This window comes from Somniosus microcephalus, chromosome 15, assembly GCF_052327205.1.
Source record: "Somniosus microcephalus isolate GS21.2 chromosome 15, FLI_Smic_1.0, whole genome shotgun sequence".
Taxonomy (NCBI): Eukaryota; Metazoa; Chordata; class Chondrichthyes; order Squaliformes; family Somniosidae; genus Somniosus; species Somniosus microcephalus.
Genome location: NC_141001.1, coordinates 109,315,136 through 109,332,699, shown reverse-complemented (window position 1 = coordinate 109,332,699; position 17,564 = coordinate 109,315,136). Strand labels below are relative to the sequence as shown.

Here is a 17,564-nt window from a genome sequence, read left to right as displayed (position 1 = left end):
GCTGCTCTTCCTCCGCATCTGACGACCAGGATGAGAGGATATAAATGGTTCCCATACCGCTGGAGTATATCTCAGTCGAGGAATAGAGGTTGTTTGCGCTCAGCCAAAGTGGCCAGAGGGTATTCCAAGGAGGTCACACTGCAGATGGATTTTAGCTTGAACTCTCACAAGATAAGTAGAGCTGCAAAATGTGTCTCAAAACCTCAAAGCACTAAGTTGTGGCATTGGAAACTCAGAGATGTTGCAGGATCGCTTTTAAGCTGTTCAAGCCGCTGCCAACAATTCAGGTCCTTGCTAAACCCGGCACAATGCAGCTGGCGTGTTTGTCTGACGACGGGCAGCATGCAGAAAAAGCTGCAAAATCACAACAGCCAGTTAAAATAAGATTATCAAGGCCGTTAACAAGCTGTTAACTGCCTTAAGTGCATCTCCCGCCGTTTGGTGTCGGGTCAGATCGGGAATCGCTGACCCGATACTTGCCAAAGTAGTGTGGAGGCGGGATGGCGGCGGGTTTGCAAACCTTCGTCAACCTTTTAGATTTTCGCTACCGACCCGCCTCCAAACCTGCCCTCTGAGCTCTCTTAAATTCGCGGCCAAAGTATTTGTTTAATTTCTCTGCCATTTCCTTATTCCCCATTATAATTTCTCCTGTCTCAGCCTGTAGGGGATCCACATTTACTTTTGCTAATCTTTTCCTTTTTACATACCTATAGAAGCTTTTACAGTCTGTTTTTATGTCTCTCGCTAGTTTACTCTCATTCTATTTTCCCTTTCTTTATCAATTTCTTGGTCCTCCTTTGCTGGATTCTAAAATCCTCCCAATCCTCAGGCTTACTACTCTTTTTGGCAGCATTATAAGCCTCTTCCTTTGATCTTTAACTTCTCTTGTTAGCCACAGTTGGACCACTTTTCCTGTGGGGTTTTTGTGCCTTAAAGGAATGTATATTTGTTGTAAATTATGTATTAATTCTTTAAATGCTAGCCATTGCTCGTCCACTGTCACACCTTTTAATGTAGTTTCCCAATCTACCTTAGCCAACTCGCCCCTCATACCTACGTAGTGTGCTTCGTTTAGATTTAAGACCCTAGTTTTGGATTTAACTAAATCACTTTCAAACTCAATATAAAATTCTTTAATATTATGGTCACTCTTCCCTAAAGGCCCCTTTACTACAAGGTTATCAATTAACCCTTTCTCATTGCACAATACTAGATCTAAAATAGCCTGTTCCCTAGTTTATGCTAATGCACTGACTCCAGGAGGTTTGTCAGAGTCAGCAGGGCCAATGGACAGGCAGAAGAGCACGTCTGTCGTACTTCTGCCGATTAAACGCTACATTAGGAAATCGAGGCCTACATCTCTGGGCTGATGCCTGGTTCATGTTGCGGACGACCTAGCTTGCTCCTCCTGAGGTGGCGGCATATCCAAAACAACAATAAAACGGCACATGTTAAGAACTTGCGCATAGTTCAGTAAGCCCTTAGTGTGTGCACAATACACGGCACATTTCACAGGGCACTGTTTTACACCTGCTAAAATGCATTTGCAGAAGATGATACGATTATAACTGTATAAACCAGGAGTGTCTCCTCCAACTTTCGCATCACCCACACCATGCACAGGCATTCAGCCAATGACCTGCATTACAGCCTCCTTGAATGAAGTGAGAGGTTAGACTTGCTGTACCCCACCACCCATGTGGCTCGGTGCTTTCCATTAAAAGTAACCCTTTTCTGCAAGGTGAACAATTTGCATTAAATGAAGGGGATACACGTCAGCAAAGAGGCATTTCAGGCAACAGCAATTTGAATAGCTTATCTGAATGTACGGTACCTTGGCTACAGAAAGCTTGAGAGCTCTGTGCTTTGCAATTGTCAGCTGTAAGTGACTGAATAATGACAACAAGTCTTCAATCTTTCTCACCTGCATGTTTCTAGGTTTTATTTTGGCTGGCTTAACAGCTCTCAACAATCTTCATTACATAGAAACATAGAAACATAGAGATAGGAACAGGAGTAGGCCATTCGGCCCTTCGAGCCTGCTCCGCCATTCAATGAGATCATGGCTGATCTTCGTCTGAGATCATAGCTGATCTTACCAGTTCAGTACCCCGTCCCCGCCTTTTCTCCGTAACCCTTAATCCCCTTAGCCTTCAGAAATATATCCAATTCTCTCTTGAAAATATTTATTGAATTAGCCTTCACAGCCCTCTGTGGCAGGGAATTCCACAGGCTCACCACTCTTTGAGTGAAGAAATTCTTCCTCATCTCTGTTTTAAATGATTTGCCCGCTATTTTTAGACTGTGGCCCCTGGTTCTGTGCTCCCCGGCCATTGGAAACATTCTCTCTGAATTCAGCCTGTCCAGGCCTGCCATAATTTTATATGTTTCGATGAGATCCCCTCTCAATCTTCTAAACTCCAGTGAGTACAAGCCCAAACTATTTAATCTCTCTTCGTAGGTCATTCCCGCCATTCCAGGTATCAGCCTGGTGAATCGCCATTGCACTCTTTCCATGGCAAGAACATCCTTCCGCAGATGGGGCGACCAAAACTGTACACAATACTCCAGATGCGGTCTCACCAGCACCTTGTACAGCTGTAGTAAGGTATCCCTATTCCTATACTCGAACCCCCTTGATATGAAGGCCAACATACCATTTGCCTTCTTAATCGCCTGTTGCACCTGCATGCTCTCCTTCAGTGACTGGTGCACAAGAACACCCAGGTCCCTCTGCACTTCCCCATCTCCCAATCTATTGCCATTTAGATAATAATCTACCCTCCTGTTTTTACCCCCAAAGTGGATAACCTCGCATTTATCCACATTATAGTGCATCTGCCACGTATCCGCCCATTCCCCCAACCTGTCCAAATCGCACTGTAGCCTCCTGACATCCTCATCAGAGCCCACCCCTCCTCCTAGTTTAGTGTCGTCAGCGAATTTGGAAATATTGCATCCAATTCCCTGATCCAGATCATTTATATATATTGTGAACAGCTGGGGTCCCAGGACAGATCCTTGCGGCACCCCGCTGGTCACTGCCTGCCACTCCGAAAACGAGCCGTTTATTCCAACTCTCTGTTTTCTATCCGCCAGCCAGTTCTCTATCCACGTTAATACTTTGCCCCCAATCCCATGAGCCTTAATTTTGCATGATAATCTTTTGTGTGGAACCTTATCGAAGGCTTTCTGGAAGTCAAGGTACACCACATCCACTGGCTCTCCCCCATCTATTTTACCAGTTACTTCCTCAAAAAATTCCAGCAGATTAGTCAAACACGATTTACCCTTTGTAAATCCATGTTGACTCTGTCCGATCCTTTCCCCATTTGTCAAGTGCTCCGCTATTTTATCCTTAATAATGGACTCTAGCATTTTGCCCACAACCGATGTAAGGCTTACTGGTCTATAATTCCCTGCTTTCTCTCTACCCCCCTTTTTAAATATTGGGGTAACATTAGCTACCCTCCAATCCACGGGTACTGTTCCCGAGTCAATGGAGTTCCGGAAGATGATCCTTAGAGCATCTGCTATCTCCAGGGCCACCTCCTTAAGTACCCTAGGATGTAGTTTATCAGGCCCCGGGGATTTGTCGGTCTTCAGTCCCCTCAACTTACCCAACACCATATCCCTAGAGATACTAATTTCTGTCAGCTCCTCCCTCTCATTAGTCCCTATGTTTGCCGATATTCCTGGGAGGTTATTTGTGTCCTCCTTTGTGAATACAGAACCAAAGTATGAGTTTAATTGGTCAGCCATTTCCTTATTCTCCATTATATATTCTCCCGAATCGGACTGCAAGGGACCGACTTGGGATTTTACCAGTCTTTTCCTCCTGATATACTGATAAAAGCTTTTGCAGTCTGTCTTTATGTTTGCTGCAAGTTTACTTTCGTATTCTATTTTCCCCTTCCTGATTAATCCCTTTGTCCTCTTTTGCTGTATCCTGTACTGCCCCCAATCTTACCTCCCTTTGTGTTGCAATTCCTGCAGGTTACTGGATCAATTTGGATTAAATTATTGAACAACTTAAGGGAACAGGTCCAATCGCTGTAATTTACATTGATTGGCATAAATGGATATATCATAATTATAAAAAATAAAATGAGCTCCACGCCATTGCGTAGTCTGTGAGTTGCAAGTTGTCATTGCTTAACCTAGGTTTACACCTGCTGTGCTCTCTGTCGATTTCCCCCAGAATTGGCCCATTATACATTAGTTAAACTGGCTAGCAGCTGTTCTGCTAACTGTGCTGCTTTCTCACCGGTATTTTTTGGATCGTTCACTCAATTGCTTGTTATTTTTAGCGCACCCTAATGCAGCCGCGCTTCCAGGAAGCCGAGAATAAAGTTGTCCTTCCTTGATGTTGTGCTACAGAAAAAAAAGAAATAATTGAACTCCCGTTTAACACACTGTGTGCCAGGAATTACACCCTAAAGTGATCCGGATGGACTGAACTGCCTTTTTTCATTCCTAGCTTCGTACATTTTAACTGACCTCAAAATGTGTCATGCTATTTTTATTGTGTTCATGGGATGTGGACTTCACAAGGCCGGCATTTAGGGATTTATTGCCCATCCCTAATTACCCTCGAGAAGGTGGTGGTGAGCCACCTTCTTGAACAGCTGCAGGTACTCCCACAGTAGCGGCTTGGTACAACTGAGTGACTTGCTAGGCCTTTTCAGAAGGCAGTTAAGAGTCAACCACATTGGAGTCACATATAGGTCGGACAGCAGATTTCCTTCTAAAGGACATTAGTGAACCAGATGGGTTTTTACTATTACTAGCTTTTTATTCCAGATTCATTTAAATAACTGAATTTAAATTCCCCAGCTGCCGTGGTGGGAGTTGAACTCATGTTTCTGGATCAGTAGATCAGGCCTCGGGATTACTAGTCCAGTAACATAACCACTATGCTACCGTACCCGTTATACTAATTGAACTATTGCGAAGTATTGTGTGAAGATTTATAAAGTTTACGTACCATTCTGTTCTAGTTTCCCATGAGCTTGTTTGACTAACCCACACTGGCGACTAATAGCTGCAAAGCGTTTCTCAACTTCGCTCAGTTGACTGAGCTGGTTATCCTTAGCTACAGTCTGCAACTGCACTTTATGCTCCTGTAAAACAAGAGAGAAAAATGCATTTAAACGCCAATTCTCATTCATTATTAAAAATAGTACTAAAATTCCATAAGGCTAAATGTGTCACTGAAATAGAATGGGGTGAGACCTTGGTGGTGTTTGAATGCAACAATAAGGACTTTGATAGGGGAATGGAAAGCCAGCAGGACCTGGTGAGGACTGGGGTAATGCAAGTCTGGGGTTTTGAGCGGGTAAGGAGTTTGGAAGTGATAAACAACAGCAATTTGCATTTATATAGCCCCTTTAATGTAGAAGAGGCGTCCCAAGGCATGCCACAGAAGCAGAAGCTGAAAAAAAACGAGTCCAAGCCAAAGAAGGGGATTTAAAGGAGGAGAGGGAGTTGGATAGGTGAAGAGATTTGCAGAGGGAATTGCAGAGCTTATGGCCTAGACGGCTGAAGACATGGGCGCCAATGATGGGGCGAAGGGTGTGGAGGACGCACAGGAGGCCAGAGTTGGAGGAACGCAGAGTTCTCGGAGGTTTGCAGGGCTGGAGTAAGTTACAAAGGTAAGGTGAGGATCAAGACCCTGAAAGGTAAGAATTTTAAACTCGAAGCGTCGGTGGACCGTGAACCAATGTAGGTTGCCAAGGGCTGGGGTGATGGCTGAGTGGGACAGTGCAGGGTGGGATACAGGTAGCAGAGGTGGGCTGAAGTTTATGGAGGGCGGAGGTTGGGAGGCCGGTCAGGAGAGTGTTGGAATAATCGAGGCTGGAGGCACGGGTGAGGGTTTCGGCAGCAGATGTGCTGAGGCAGGGGCGGAGACGGGAGGTGTTACAGAGGTGGAAGGAGGCAGTCTTTGTGATGGGGTGTGAAACTCAGCATAAAGTCATGCATTAGCATCTCAGGAACAATAAGGCAGAGATGGGGCAACATTTGGAAGGTGGAAGTTGGCAGTCTTGGTGCCAGAATGGATGTTGGGAAGGAAATAGTTCAGGATCAACTAGCATGTCAAAGTTTCACACCACCCTACTTAGTCTCAGGTAGCAGTTGGTTAAGTTAAGAGGTGAGGTGCATAGAGAGCTAAAAGGGTTGGCTTTAGTTTCGCCTAAATTGAGCTGGGGGAAATTTTAGCTCTTTCAAGACTAGCAGCTGTAGAGTCAAGCAACAGCCAGGGAATAAAAAGAGATGGAAGGGTAAAGTTGGGCATCATCAGCATATATGTGGAACCTGGTCCATATGTACATTCATCGTGAATTTCAGTACAGTGTCTGTGTCATGGATCTTATCATGACTCATGAAGTAACACTGGGCGGCCAGCTAGTGGCGCCGTCCAAGAAGTATAAATACTCGGGCGTGGGCCCAGCTTGCTCAGGATGTTTCTGTAACCAGGAACTAGTGATGTAACTAGAATCTCATGGTTGTGAAACAGTTGATTAAAGCCTTGTTTTATACTCCAACCAAGTGCTCAGTAGTCTTTTTACATCAGTCTGCTTTTGCATTTGCCTTTGCAATATGACAAAATTAACACTGGCAAAACAAAAGTACACAAATGTCCAGTTCCTTCACTGACTAATTGTTATATTGGGGAATACAAAATAAGCATACGATAAACTGTTTATACTGGTATTCAGTAAATGATCTTTATATTTCAGATTTCAGTCTGATCAACAAACCGAAGGTGTTCTTTCCAAGGAAGGTAGGTTTAGGTTATATGTGCAGAACTATCAAACATTTGTTCTAAATGAAGATCTTTCATGTGAGGAAAAAAAGATGAGCGTTTAAAGAAAAAAATGAAATAAGGAGGAGCATTATTTACACACACAAAAAAAAAACAATTTAGGGGAGAACACTCTCAATGAAGAAAGGATCATAACTTTGAAACAGTTAAATGATGTTTTGACAATTTCAGGCTGTGGATAAGGGAGATGAGAGAATATGTGCAGCACCCAGTAAAGGTTGAATCGTTAGTCCGCCTCTGATAATCAAAAATAGTACAATGAAATACTTTAATGGCGTGGCTTAATTCTCAACAGTCGTAGCATAAACAGATTTGTAGAAGTTTTATCAGCAACTACTGCCTAGAATAAGTTGAACAATAAGGTGTCTGGCATTGAAGCCAAACTCTCCTGCAGTGTTTGAGGTTCCAGTCACTGCCTCCCTATGCCTTACTACTGCTGGCCCATCCCCTTTATGTTTTCTGCCTTCAACTCTTCAACCTCCCTGTTTGGCCTGACAATGGACTGGATTAGCAATACAGGTCCTTACCAGTTCACTTAGTTTCTTTTCCAGGCTGTACCTGGAAACCTACGGGGAGGGGATATACACAGTGTTAATAATTTCTCAGATAAAAACAACAGTCTGAAACAAAGAAGCATGAAAGCTCGAGTCCTCCCTCACAGAATCACTTTAAAAACCACACGAGCAATATGGCGCATCGTAATTTTCTTCATATATCTTGCCATGTCTTTTTTTTTAAAGCTGTAAATAACGCAATCAACACATGGAGGACAAAATAGCAATTCATAAAACAACATTTACCTTCCAGCTCTGTTGGGCTTCTACGTTAATATGCCTGCTACACAATACTTAACACATTCATTCTAAATATACGGCAATAACATGCTTGAATAAAGGAAGACAACTGAGTAGGATTAAGGGTCATTTGAATTTATTGCGCTCCTCACGTTCCTAATTTTCTCTTTAAAAAGCATCATTGTAAATAGCTTTTCCAAATATTAGTATTTACACTTTTTGGCTTTCTACTATCTGACACAAAGTGGTTTTAATGGAATCCTTAGTGGCTTTGCAATTCTGTCATGTAAGAGCCATTTATGCAGAATATTTCAGTTCAAAATGCCTCACGAAGCTTGATCCTCAGCCGGCTTATTTTCTCAAGTGAACTGCAACATATCACAAAAAAACTGCAACATATCACAAAAAAACTGCTTATATTTACAGCTGCAGTATTCCATTTTTTGTTTTCCGTACTCTGATCTAATTAAAATTCCTGTATAAACAGAGTAGTTTGTTACTTGTGTCACCTTCTGCTTGTTTTAATCATCTAGTTAATGTAGGGTGCGCTTTCAAAGCCAACAAAATACCTCCTCGTGCCTGACCTTTTGCGCTGTAGCTGTAAGGATTTGTTTGGCTTGTTCAATCTGTGACATAGCATAGGTGATGTATAGGGTTTGCCATGCTCTGCTGCACATGACACATAGGTATTGTAGAGCAATAAAAAGAACTCTTGGCCTTCTCTAAGTGAGATAATGGAATTTTTTACATTAAACGATATTGAGACCTATATAGATAACACAGTATGATATTTGCCAGCACTTATGAGGTCAGCAGCACCCAGTCCAAGAGTTATTGTAGATGTTCCAGTCATTGACTTCATTTTGGATGCTGCTCTTTTGAGAACCAGCTGTCGAATTACCCAGGTAATCTATTTACAGAAGCACTTTTCCTACATTCAATGTACTTGAAATGACTAGTATTTTATTCAGAATTAATCCATTCCTATATAAAAAAAACTGTAAGTAAATGTCTCGTCCCTCTGTATGATATAGGATTCATTTCCTTGTTAATGTGAGTCCCATTAATGCAGTAGTAATGGCCACCATAGTCTCTTTGTGTTGGTCAGAATTTACAAGCTTTTTCTATTCCATTTTATAATATAAAGCATGAAAAATAAAAAAGCATGCTATGAGCCTGTTTATATCCATGCATGCCCAAGGATTTGGAAACTGGCTTCTGTGATATGTTGCAGTTAACCCATCCATGCTAAGCTCAAGCTGCTCACACAGTAATAAGTCACAGTTGCTTTTGTGGCAATGTGTGACAGTTATAAATTTACAACGTACTGTAGACTCCTTTACTGACAATCTGATGCAAAATTGTGTAGTTTAATCTACTATTTTGTACACGGACATCTTTATAACACTTGCATAATTACAAAGCCTCTGGTTTACTACGGAGCTTTCTTCTCAATTGTACATCAGAGTTTTGTGTTGGCAAGTCACTGCTAATTGATAAAATATCCAGAAACAAACAACTGATGGATTAAAAATAAGGAGCAATTGCACAGTTTATTTGGCATTAAATCTAATAGAATTCCCTTCTAATATTACAAAGCTATTCAAAATTATTTGAAAAAAACTCCAAACAATAATCTTTGTAACAAGCCACATCGAGTTTATTTCAAAAACGATCTTAATTAATTTCATGATCAATGTTGTATGGTTAATCTAGCTATTGAAAACATTTACCAGATTAAATGAGGCTGTGTAGATCCCTATTTAATGCTTTACTAACCACATTACTACTTTGTTTTTAAGAATGTGAAACACTGATCCAATTGTTACCTGCAGTACTTTCAGTTCTTCCTTAAGTCCAATGATTTCTCTTTCTTTTGACTCTGCGGTAAGCTGGAATTTTCCCTACAAAGAACAGTACACATTATCACAACTATCTAGCCTATGTGCAGATTTTTACATACAGAGATCAGCATGATTAGTATATGCAGAATAAAAGGAACAATTTCTTGTTTAGGATTTTAAAAGAAATCTATTTTAAAACTGAACAAAATTGATATTTCTGTCTATTCAAATATACCATGATTTTTGCTCTAACGTACAGTATATCCTTATAAATACTGGGTTCAGGAACATAACTGAAAGCTCATTAGAGAAGCAGCTGCTTTATGTGTGTTTTTTTATTCGTAATGGATCCATAAATTACGTGAAAGACTGTAGTGTATCAGTATTATGATGGGAGTCTACTGTATTTGCTGTGAATGGGTAAATTAAAATGAAGCCCCATTTCCATTATTAAAGTCTCTGTTTTGATAATTGTTTTGGTAAAATTACTAATAAGAGCAACTTCACCCCATAAGTCTCCCTTTGAGATCAATGTACTGATAATTAATTACCAGAAACTAGTTACATTTAGCAAAAGATGCAACTGAAATAATGGTTACAACAGTAATGGAAACAACAAAAGACACAATAACCATTTAGAAGACAAGTTTTACAGTAATGTGCAAAATGCTCTCCTTATACAGCGTTTACTATGTGGGTTAACATTCCTAATGATAAACAATACCTTCTCCTCTTCCACTGCAGTTATTTGTGTCTGAAACTATAAGGAAACAAATCCAGTTAATATCAATGCTCGTTAAAATAAAGATGAAACATGCCCACATCATAACCCTTTCCCACTTGACAGTATTTTACTCTTACAGTTCTGGGGCCACATGTGACAGAATAGCTTTTGACTCCTCAAATTTAAAATAAGGAGTTTACCATTTTATTGGTACAAATCTATACAAGAGCTTAGGAAGCAGATACTTGCTAGGTAGTCTTACTGTTGTGTGATCAATTAAATTTTTATAGCATGCTGTGCAGGGTCCACACATGAAAAAAGATGCAGTTCTATCAATATTTTAACTAAATTAATCAGAAGCATAAATTTAAAAATATTACTTTTAAACAGAATTGCACGACGCACAAACCCCATGTTGTTCTAAGAGCTTTAGCATAAAGTAAATGATGCAGTGATGGTTAGGTGCTTTGTATGTGAAAATTAATTGTATAGATTCATTTACAGTATACATATACCATTACTGACTATTTTAAGTATTTTTAATCTTGATGTATGGCATATGGATTTAAATCTGTGATAATGTCTCTTTATGTTTAATGCAGTAACAATCAATTATCTTTGATAGTGCTTCATATTTATGAGTAGATATGAACTGTTCCCTCTTACGCAAACAATGGAGGGATTGCTGATGTCCCACAGTACCATCAGATGGCAAAAAGGTTACAACACAGCCTCATAGATTAATAATACAAATAATTAAACTCCCATATTACAGATGCTTGTTCATTACCAGCAGCACAAAATAGGTTAATCCGTACAGTTTGTGCACCATTAGAATTTAACGATCATCTGTTATAAACTGCTTCATTGTCAAACAACATTTTCTTTCTCTTAAATCAATTACGGGAGATAGATACCTGCTTTTTTAGGACAGTCATGGCTTCTTCATGCTGACTGGATAGCGAATTGTACTGATGCTGTAGTGACTCCTGCTTTGCAGATAAACATCAGTGAACCAAACTATATACTGTGAATTACAGGTTAATAAATGAAACAAACAGCTGCCTCAGTTGTGCACATTTTAAGCCTAGATCTCAATATTTGGATACAATTGTTTGTCAGACAAAAATTATCGATTATTTCAATTCTATTGTATACTTTTAAAAATGGAACCTGTTATACATGATTAAATAGAACCAATTTTAATGAACACTATCACAATTAAAATATAGCTCATAAAGCAGAGCTTATATTATGTCCTCATATACACAAGAATTTGAATGTAAATCATAAAGCTAAAGAATTGTTTTTAAGGCAGTGGCAGCCTGGTAGCAGAGCAGGTCAGTGAACATCACACTCTGCAGTGTGGCCAGACATGGATTTGTACTTGTAATCCCCCACATGCTGAGCTCCTAATCACGGTCTAGCCATCGGGGTAAAGGCAGTCAAGGGCAGATATAGCACGAGAATGGAGGATCCAAAAGACAGATGATTAAAAAACTTTACAATGAAATGTACAGATTTTTTTTTAAAAAGGAACCTGCAGGTACAAGCTTGTAAAACCATAATCTAGGTAGGGTTATATGTCTACTTGCCACATAATGGAGTTGTTTACTGTGACCACCTTACCAAATAGTTGCTTAAAGGGACAATGTCCCTTACTGTTCCTCTCCCTCTCCCCCCGCCCACACATTTCTCCAGAATAAATGGAAGTCAAGTGAACGCGAGGAAAAAGTTATGTTCTGATCAATTTATTTATCATTTATTTTTGTAAACAAGTTTTTTTCCTCTCAAAAGATTTCTGTACATAATTCTCAAACATTAACTAATTCTTCAAAATTAGCAGATGGCAAATATGTCTAAAGATAATTTTTAGAAGACAATTTCTTGCTTCTGTTATGACCACCGTCCACATCATGACCATTACATCTTCCTCACTGGCTGTCTGTATTTGTCTCCTTCAGTGGATTATTTTGGCTATTTTCACTTTAGTTATTCACCAATCATATTGCATAAATCCTTTACCCCCCCCAACCCCCATTCCAATTTTCTAACCAATCACATTCCAGCACAAACAAATTCCAACATGCAGCTACCACGGCAGTTTCTCACCCACCCCGCAAATAACAACCATACACAAACAAAAATCACTAGCTTGTACCTAAGCTTGCCGCCGACAACTCCCACTACCCCTCCCAGACAGCATGATGAACCTTACAGGTCTCTGAACATACTGGATTCCAGGCACACCCTCTGTCCCATGCTTCATGATCCCTAACCAGCCAGCAAAGGCTCACTTTTTGGGGGCCCTGAGGTAAACACACAAAACGTGCACATGCAGGAGGGAGAGGGCGAGAGAGATACCCTGTTAACTGAAGAGAGAGGAAGAGAACCTTATTGAAGGTGGGGGGGAGGGGTGTGTAGGGGGCTGTGAGAAGGCAGCCAGCATATCTGGCTGTTCTGAGAGATGTTATTAAACAGCATATTCTAGGACTCAACAGGAGCAACATCACGAGAGATCCACTAACTGTATATAAACATACCTTATAAATTATAAGGTATTTCATTCTGTACTCAGTGATCCAGCCAAGGACTGATGTAGCTCACTACAGGAGTGTCAAGTGCATTAAGATGACAGACAGTCCCGGCGTTTAATCTACAATCATCGGCTTGGGAAACCAAACCAGTACTGTAATACAACTGGACTGCTCTCAGTTTAACTTTAACTTCTAGTTAAGTAAAACTTATCATTGTGTACAGAATAGATAGTTCAATATTAAGGACGGTTAAAAACAAGCACATAAAACAATCAACATTCTAATAAGGTGCTGCCATTTTAATCCAATCCACAGGATATAAAAGAACAACTGAATACTGGACAGCCTAGCAGTCACCGTGGTAGTGCTGGACCCCTGGAGACTCAAGCCCTCCCGTTAAGATTTCCCTAGAGACAAGTTTATCAATGACCTGGAGTAGGGACGGCAAAGCTCCAGAAAGGGATTCTTCTTTGCATTAATGTAGCACAGCTCCAAGCAAAATGGCTAAACAGCAGTAATATGAGCTGTGCCTTCCCAATGAACAGTAATAATGTAGATAAAAGGATTTAGTTAGCAAAAAAAAAGTAAAATAGGCAGAAAACAATCAAATAAATAAGCAAAAGTCTTAGATCGTACATTTCCTTTATAAGAGACTCTTGTATATCATAGCCACTGCTATATCACACATTAATTATGGCACTTCACTAATAGTACCCAAATGAGAAGTTTCCCCTCCCTTTATGTAAGGTATGTTTTTGTACGGCTCCTAATACTATACCATGTTTTCTCTATACATAATACAATACCTTTTGCCACTCTAGTTCTTGCTTTTCCACTGCAAGATTACTGATCTGTTCTTCATACCGACTTTCTGCAGCCTAAAACATACAACATGGTATTCTTCAGTAAATCAGTACAAAAAAGTATTTTTTAGTAAAACCCGAACTTCAATTATGCCAGCAGTGGTTTGATCCGCTGTATGATCTAGCAAAATAATTCAATAAACTCAACTGACTGCAACAATATCTTATGTGATATACAGCCTTTTATTGTGATATAATAAAAAATAAAGTTTGCAACACCAGTACTATAAAGAAAACAATTTTTACTGAAAGCTACATCACACAAAAGTGTAATTATTCCTCCTCCGCTTCCCCAAGGTGGAAAAATAAAGCAAATTACCTCATGCACCTTCTGATTTTTTATTTAGAGGTAGGAGTACAATCTTGTGCAGTGTTATTTATACAATGTCATTAGAGAGTGCTGCTACCATAACAGTGCAAATTACACACAAGATAAAGCACTTAAGTATTTCAAAGTGCAGAATAAAAAAAAAGATTATGCACCAAAGAAAGGTCATGTCTCCTTGCTGAAGTTTTATAGGGATAACTCAACAGCTACTTTTCTTTTTGTCTTTCTGCAGCCGCATATGGCACAACGGCAGAACTAATAAAATTCAGCACTCTGTCTATGTGACAAAGATAATGGCCCAGAACTTGGGGTCCCGATGACGGCAAACTGGCAGCGTTCGTCGTCATTTCGCCTTTGAAACTGACCGCAATTTCAGGATTTAGCGCACGTGCAGCCTAACGCGGAAATCTTGAAGTTGCGGTCCATCATTCACTGCTTCTCCACAAGGCTGCACTGTGGACCACCACCACCCCGGCAATCAGTGAAATCTGTCAAATCATGGAAACTGACGAAAACTTCGGTTCATCCGCGGTAATATCGCTGTTAAATACCCCATTAAAAGTTAGACCCTTTTTGGATTAGGTGTAACTGGGGTTTTAACAGCGTATTGACTGCTAAACAAAGGTTACAGCCATGTAAAACTAATTTTAATTTAGTGTAGTGTTAAATTTATCCATTAAAATTAGTAAGAAACTTGAAAAAAAAAAATTTTTTTAAGTTTGTTCATCTTTATTTCAGGTTTGCCTTTTCCCCATGTGAGAGCCCCAGCCTTTGTTTTGCTCTGTCATTTTTAAAAAGTTAGAATCAAAGGAGCTTACCCACTTCCTGGTTTGCTGTCTGTGAGAATTCTGCATTTTGATTGGCTGCTTACACAGCTTGTTGACGTCACAGCAGCTCACGTTAGGGATTCCCCATTAGCTTGCGTTGATTTCAATTGTGTGTCGGAAAAGCCAAACTTCTCGCCACAGAGATAGCAAGGTCTTTGTGGGAAGCTTACTTCTTACGCCTTTGCTTCACCACTGACCGCAAATTACGGGCCATTCTGTTGTTCACGTGCCTTGTGCAAAATCTGAATTCACCCTTTTGACTATACAAATTTGTTCCAACTTCAGTGAATAAGAGACACTTTATTCTTAAACCGACCAATCTTGTTGATGGCGCTCTATACACAAGACTTGAACACATAATCCAGATCAACACCGGTGCAGTACTGAGGGAGGACTGCACAGTTGCAGGTGCCGTCCTTTGACTGAGGTTGTGTCTGCTTGTTTGTGTGGATGTTAAAAGACCCCATGGAACTATTTGAAAAACAGGAGAGGGTTCTTCTGGAGTGTGGTCAATATTCTTCCCTCAACCAAGAACCACCAAAAACAGATTAACTGGATAATCGTCTCATTGCTTTAGTTGGGAATCTTGCTGTACACAAAACAGTTCACCCACACAGTGGCTGCACTTCAAAAGCAATTCCTTGTGTGTGAAATGCTTTGGGACTTCCTTTACCCACATAAAAGGATAATGGGGTATCTTTTTGTAACTTGTCGAGTTGTTTATAAAGAGATGGTACTAAAATAATTCAACCACTACAGACAAGCAACTTCATTGAAAGTTAATGCACAAAAATTCCTCATCAAATAATTTTCCTAATAGGTGGTTTATTATTAGACCTTTAAGTGTTTAAGGGATGATTCTTCACAAGATTTGAAATAATATATAGACACACACGACCTGCAAATAGGTCACCATTTGTCCCTGCAACATATTTGTGGTTGCATCGATCGTGAAGTAGAACCAAATGCGATGAAACAGTGTGGTTTTGGGTAGAAATGGACAAAACCTGCATCAACTTCCTCATCCTCTATTTTCAGCCACCGAATTCCACTGACAATAACAGACCTCTCCAAAATACAACCCTGTCACATTGCACTGGGATATTCAAATGTTTGAGGCTCCTTTGCAAATTGAAATTTGGTCTTTTAAAATATATATGTATTTCCCATCATATAACAGTGATAGTAACAGCTGCCATAAATTTTTAATAATGGACAAGACAGATCAATGGTGAAACGGATTGGTGGTTGCAGTTCTCCACAGTCAGTCAATCTCAGACAAATTAGTGGTAAGGACAGCAAAAAAAAACAACAGGAGAAAAGGGAACCCAGGAATCCTCAGTAAATGAACAACCACGGGCTGCCCTTGCACATTACATAGTTGGAGCAAGCCCCTAATCACTTACTTCTTCAGGCCTTAGCTCAGCCAGAGTCCTATAATAAATCATGTCATTAGATCTTAAAGAGCTTCTGCCCCCTTCAAGGCTCCTCTCCTCTCCTCTAGCAGTGCAGTGGGTGCCCTGCTACGCTCCTCTGAGCTGCAGCGGTGGGAAATGTCAGGCAGCAGGTCACTGGCTCCAGGTCCACCTACGCCTTGATTTTAAAATTCTCACCCTCATGTTCAAATCCCTCCATAGCCTCGCCCCTCACTATCTCTGTAACCTCCTCCAGCTCTGCAGTCCTCTGAGATCTGTGTTCCTCCAACTCTGGCCTCTTGTGCATCCCCAACTTCCTTCGCTCCACAATTTTGTGGCCGTGCCTTCCGCCATCTAAGCCCTAAGCTCTGGAATTCCCTCCCAAAACCTCTTTGTTTCACCAATGCTCTCTCCTCCTTTAAGACGCTGCATAAAACTTACCTCTTTGGCCAAACATTTGGTCACCTGGCCCAATGTCTCCTTCTTTGGCTTGGTGACAGTTTTTGTCAGATAACACTCCTGTATAGCGCCCTTGGGATGTTTTACTACGTTAAAGGCGCTGTACAAATGCAAGTTGTTGCTGTTGATATAAATTCCGGCCTTGACCCTGATCCAGGGCAAAGTTTCCTGAGGGATCACCCATTCAGTAAAACATCCTTGTGGTTAACAAGTAAAACTCATGTAGAAGACTACAAGTAGAATATTGTGAAATGTTTCCCTACGTTACAAATGCTGTATCAGAACCTAAGTAATGCTACATGCAAAGTAAATCAGCACCGAGTTTATCCTCTTCGCTCTTCAGAGTGATCAAATGTGGCCCAAGGAGCTCAAATACCCAGGAGGTGTCAGGTCAGTGAATGTCTGGCTGCACGAAAGGATTTAGGTGCTTCATGCTAACAGCAGACCAAACAGACAATGGATAGTCTACTATGCAGTTCTAACTCCCCCAAACAGCCAGTACATTTTTTATTTGTCGCAAGAAGTTATTTTCGAAGCAGAATGTTTTGATTGGAGAGATTTCTGCTTCTTGAACCTGAACTGATTTAGGGACAGACTGTAGCTGTGGCTTAGGTCAAGAAAGTTTTTTTTTTAAACTGCTGTTAGGTCCTTTTACTATTTTCTACAAGCTCATAATCTACCTCCTACAAAATAGCAATCTTCCCATTCTCATGACTCTAAGCCAAATAGTTTTCATACTTCACAGCCTCCTCTGTTTTGATACGCTGATTGGGATATCACAGAATGCCCCAGCAAAAAAGGTGAAACAAAGGGTAAGCTTAAGAAGATTTCCTGGCAACATAACATCAGTTGTAAAAACATGATCGTTTTACAAAAAAAATATAAATCATATTGATAACAGCATCCTTTAAGATGCTTTTTCTGCATTTTACGGGGAAGAAAGTTGA

The 17,564-nt window shown here is 40.4% G+C and overlaps 1 protein-coding gene across 1 annotated transcript in view; it reads right to left on the bottom strand.

Moving 5' to 3' along the window:
- The window catches only part of ccdc73 (coiled-coil domain containing 73), a 207,098-nt gene that overhangs the window by 114,837 nt on the left and 74,697 nt on the right, over positions 1 to 17,564 (bottom strand). The window contains exons 4-9 of the mRNA XM_086008260.1: positions 13,532 to 13,603; positions 11,106 to 11,177; positions 10,189 to 10,224; positions 9,450 to 9,524; positions 7,354 to 7,392; positions 4,988 to 5,123 (exon numbers count right to left, since the gene is read on the bottom strand). Of these exons, the coding sequence (XP_085864386.1) occupies positions 4,988 to 5,123; positions 7,354 to 7,392; positions 9,450 to 9,524; positions 10,189 to 10,224; positions 11,106 to 11,177; positions 13,532 to 13,603 (430 nt within the window). The remainder of the gene's footprint in view (positions 1 to 4,987; positions 5,124 to 7,353; positions 7,393 to 9,449; positions 9,525 to 10,188; positions 10,225 to 11,105; positions 11,178 to 13,531; positions 13,604 to 17,564) is intronic.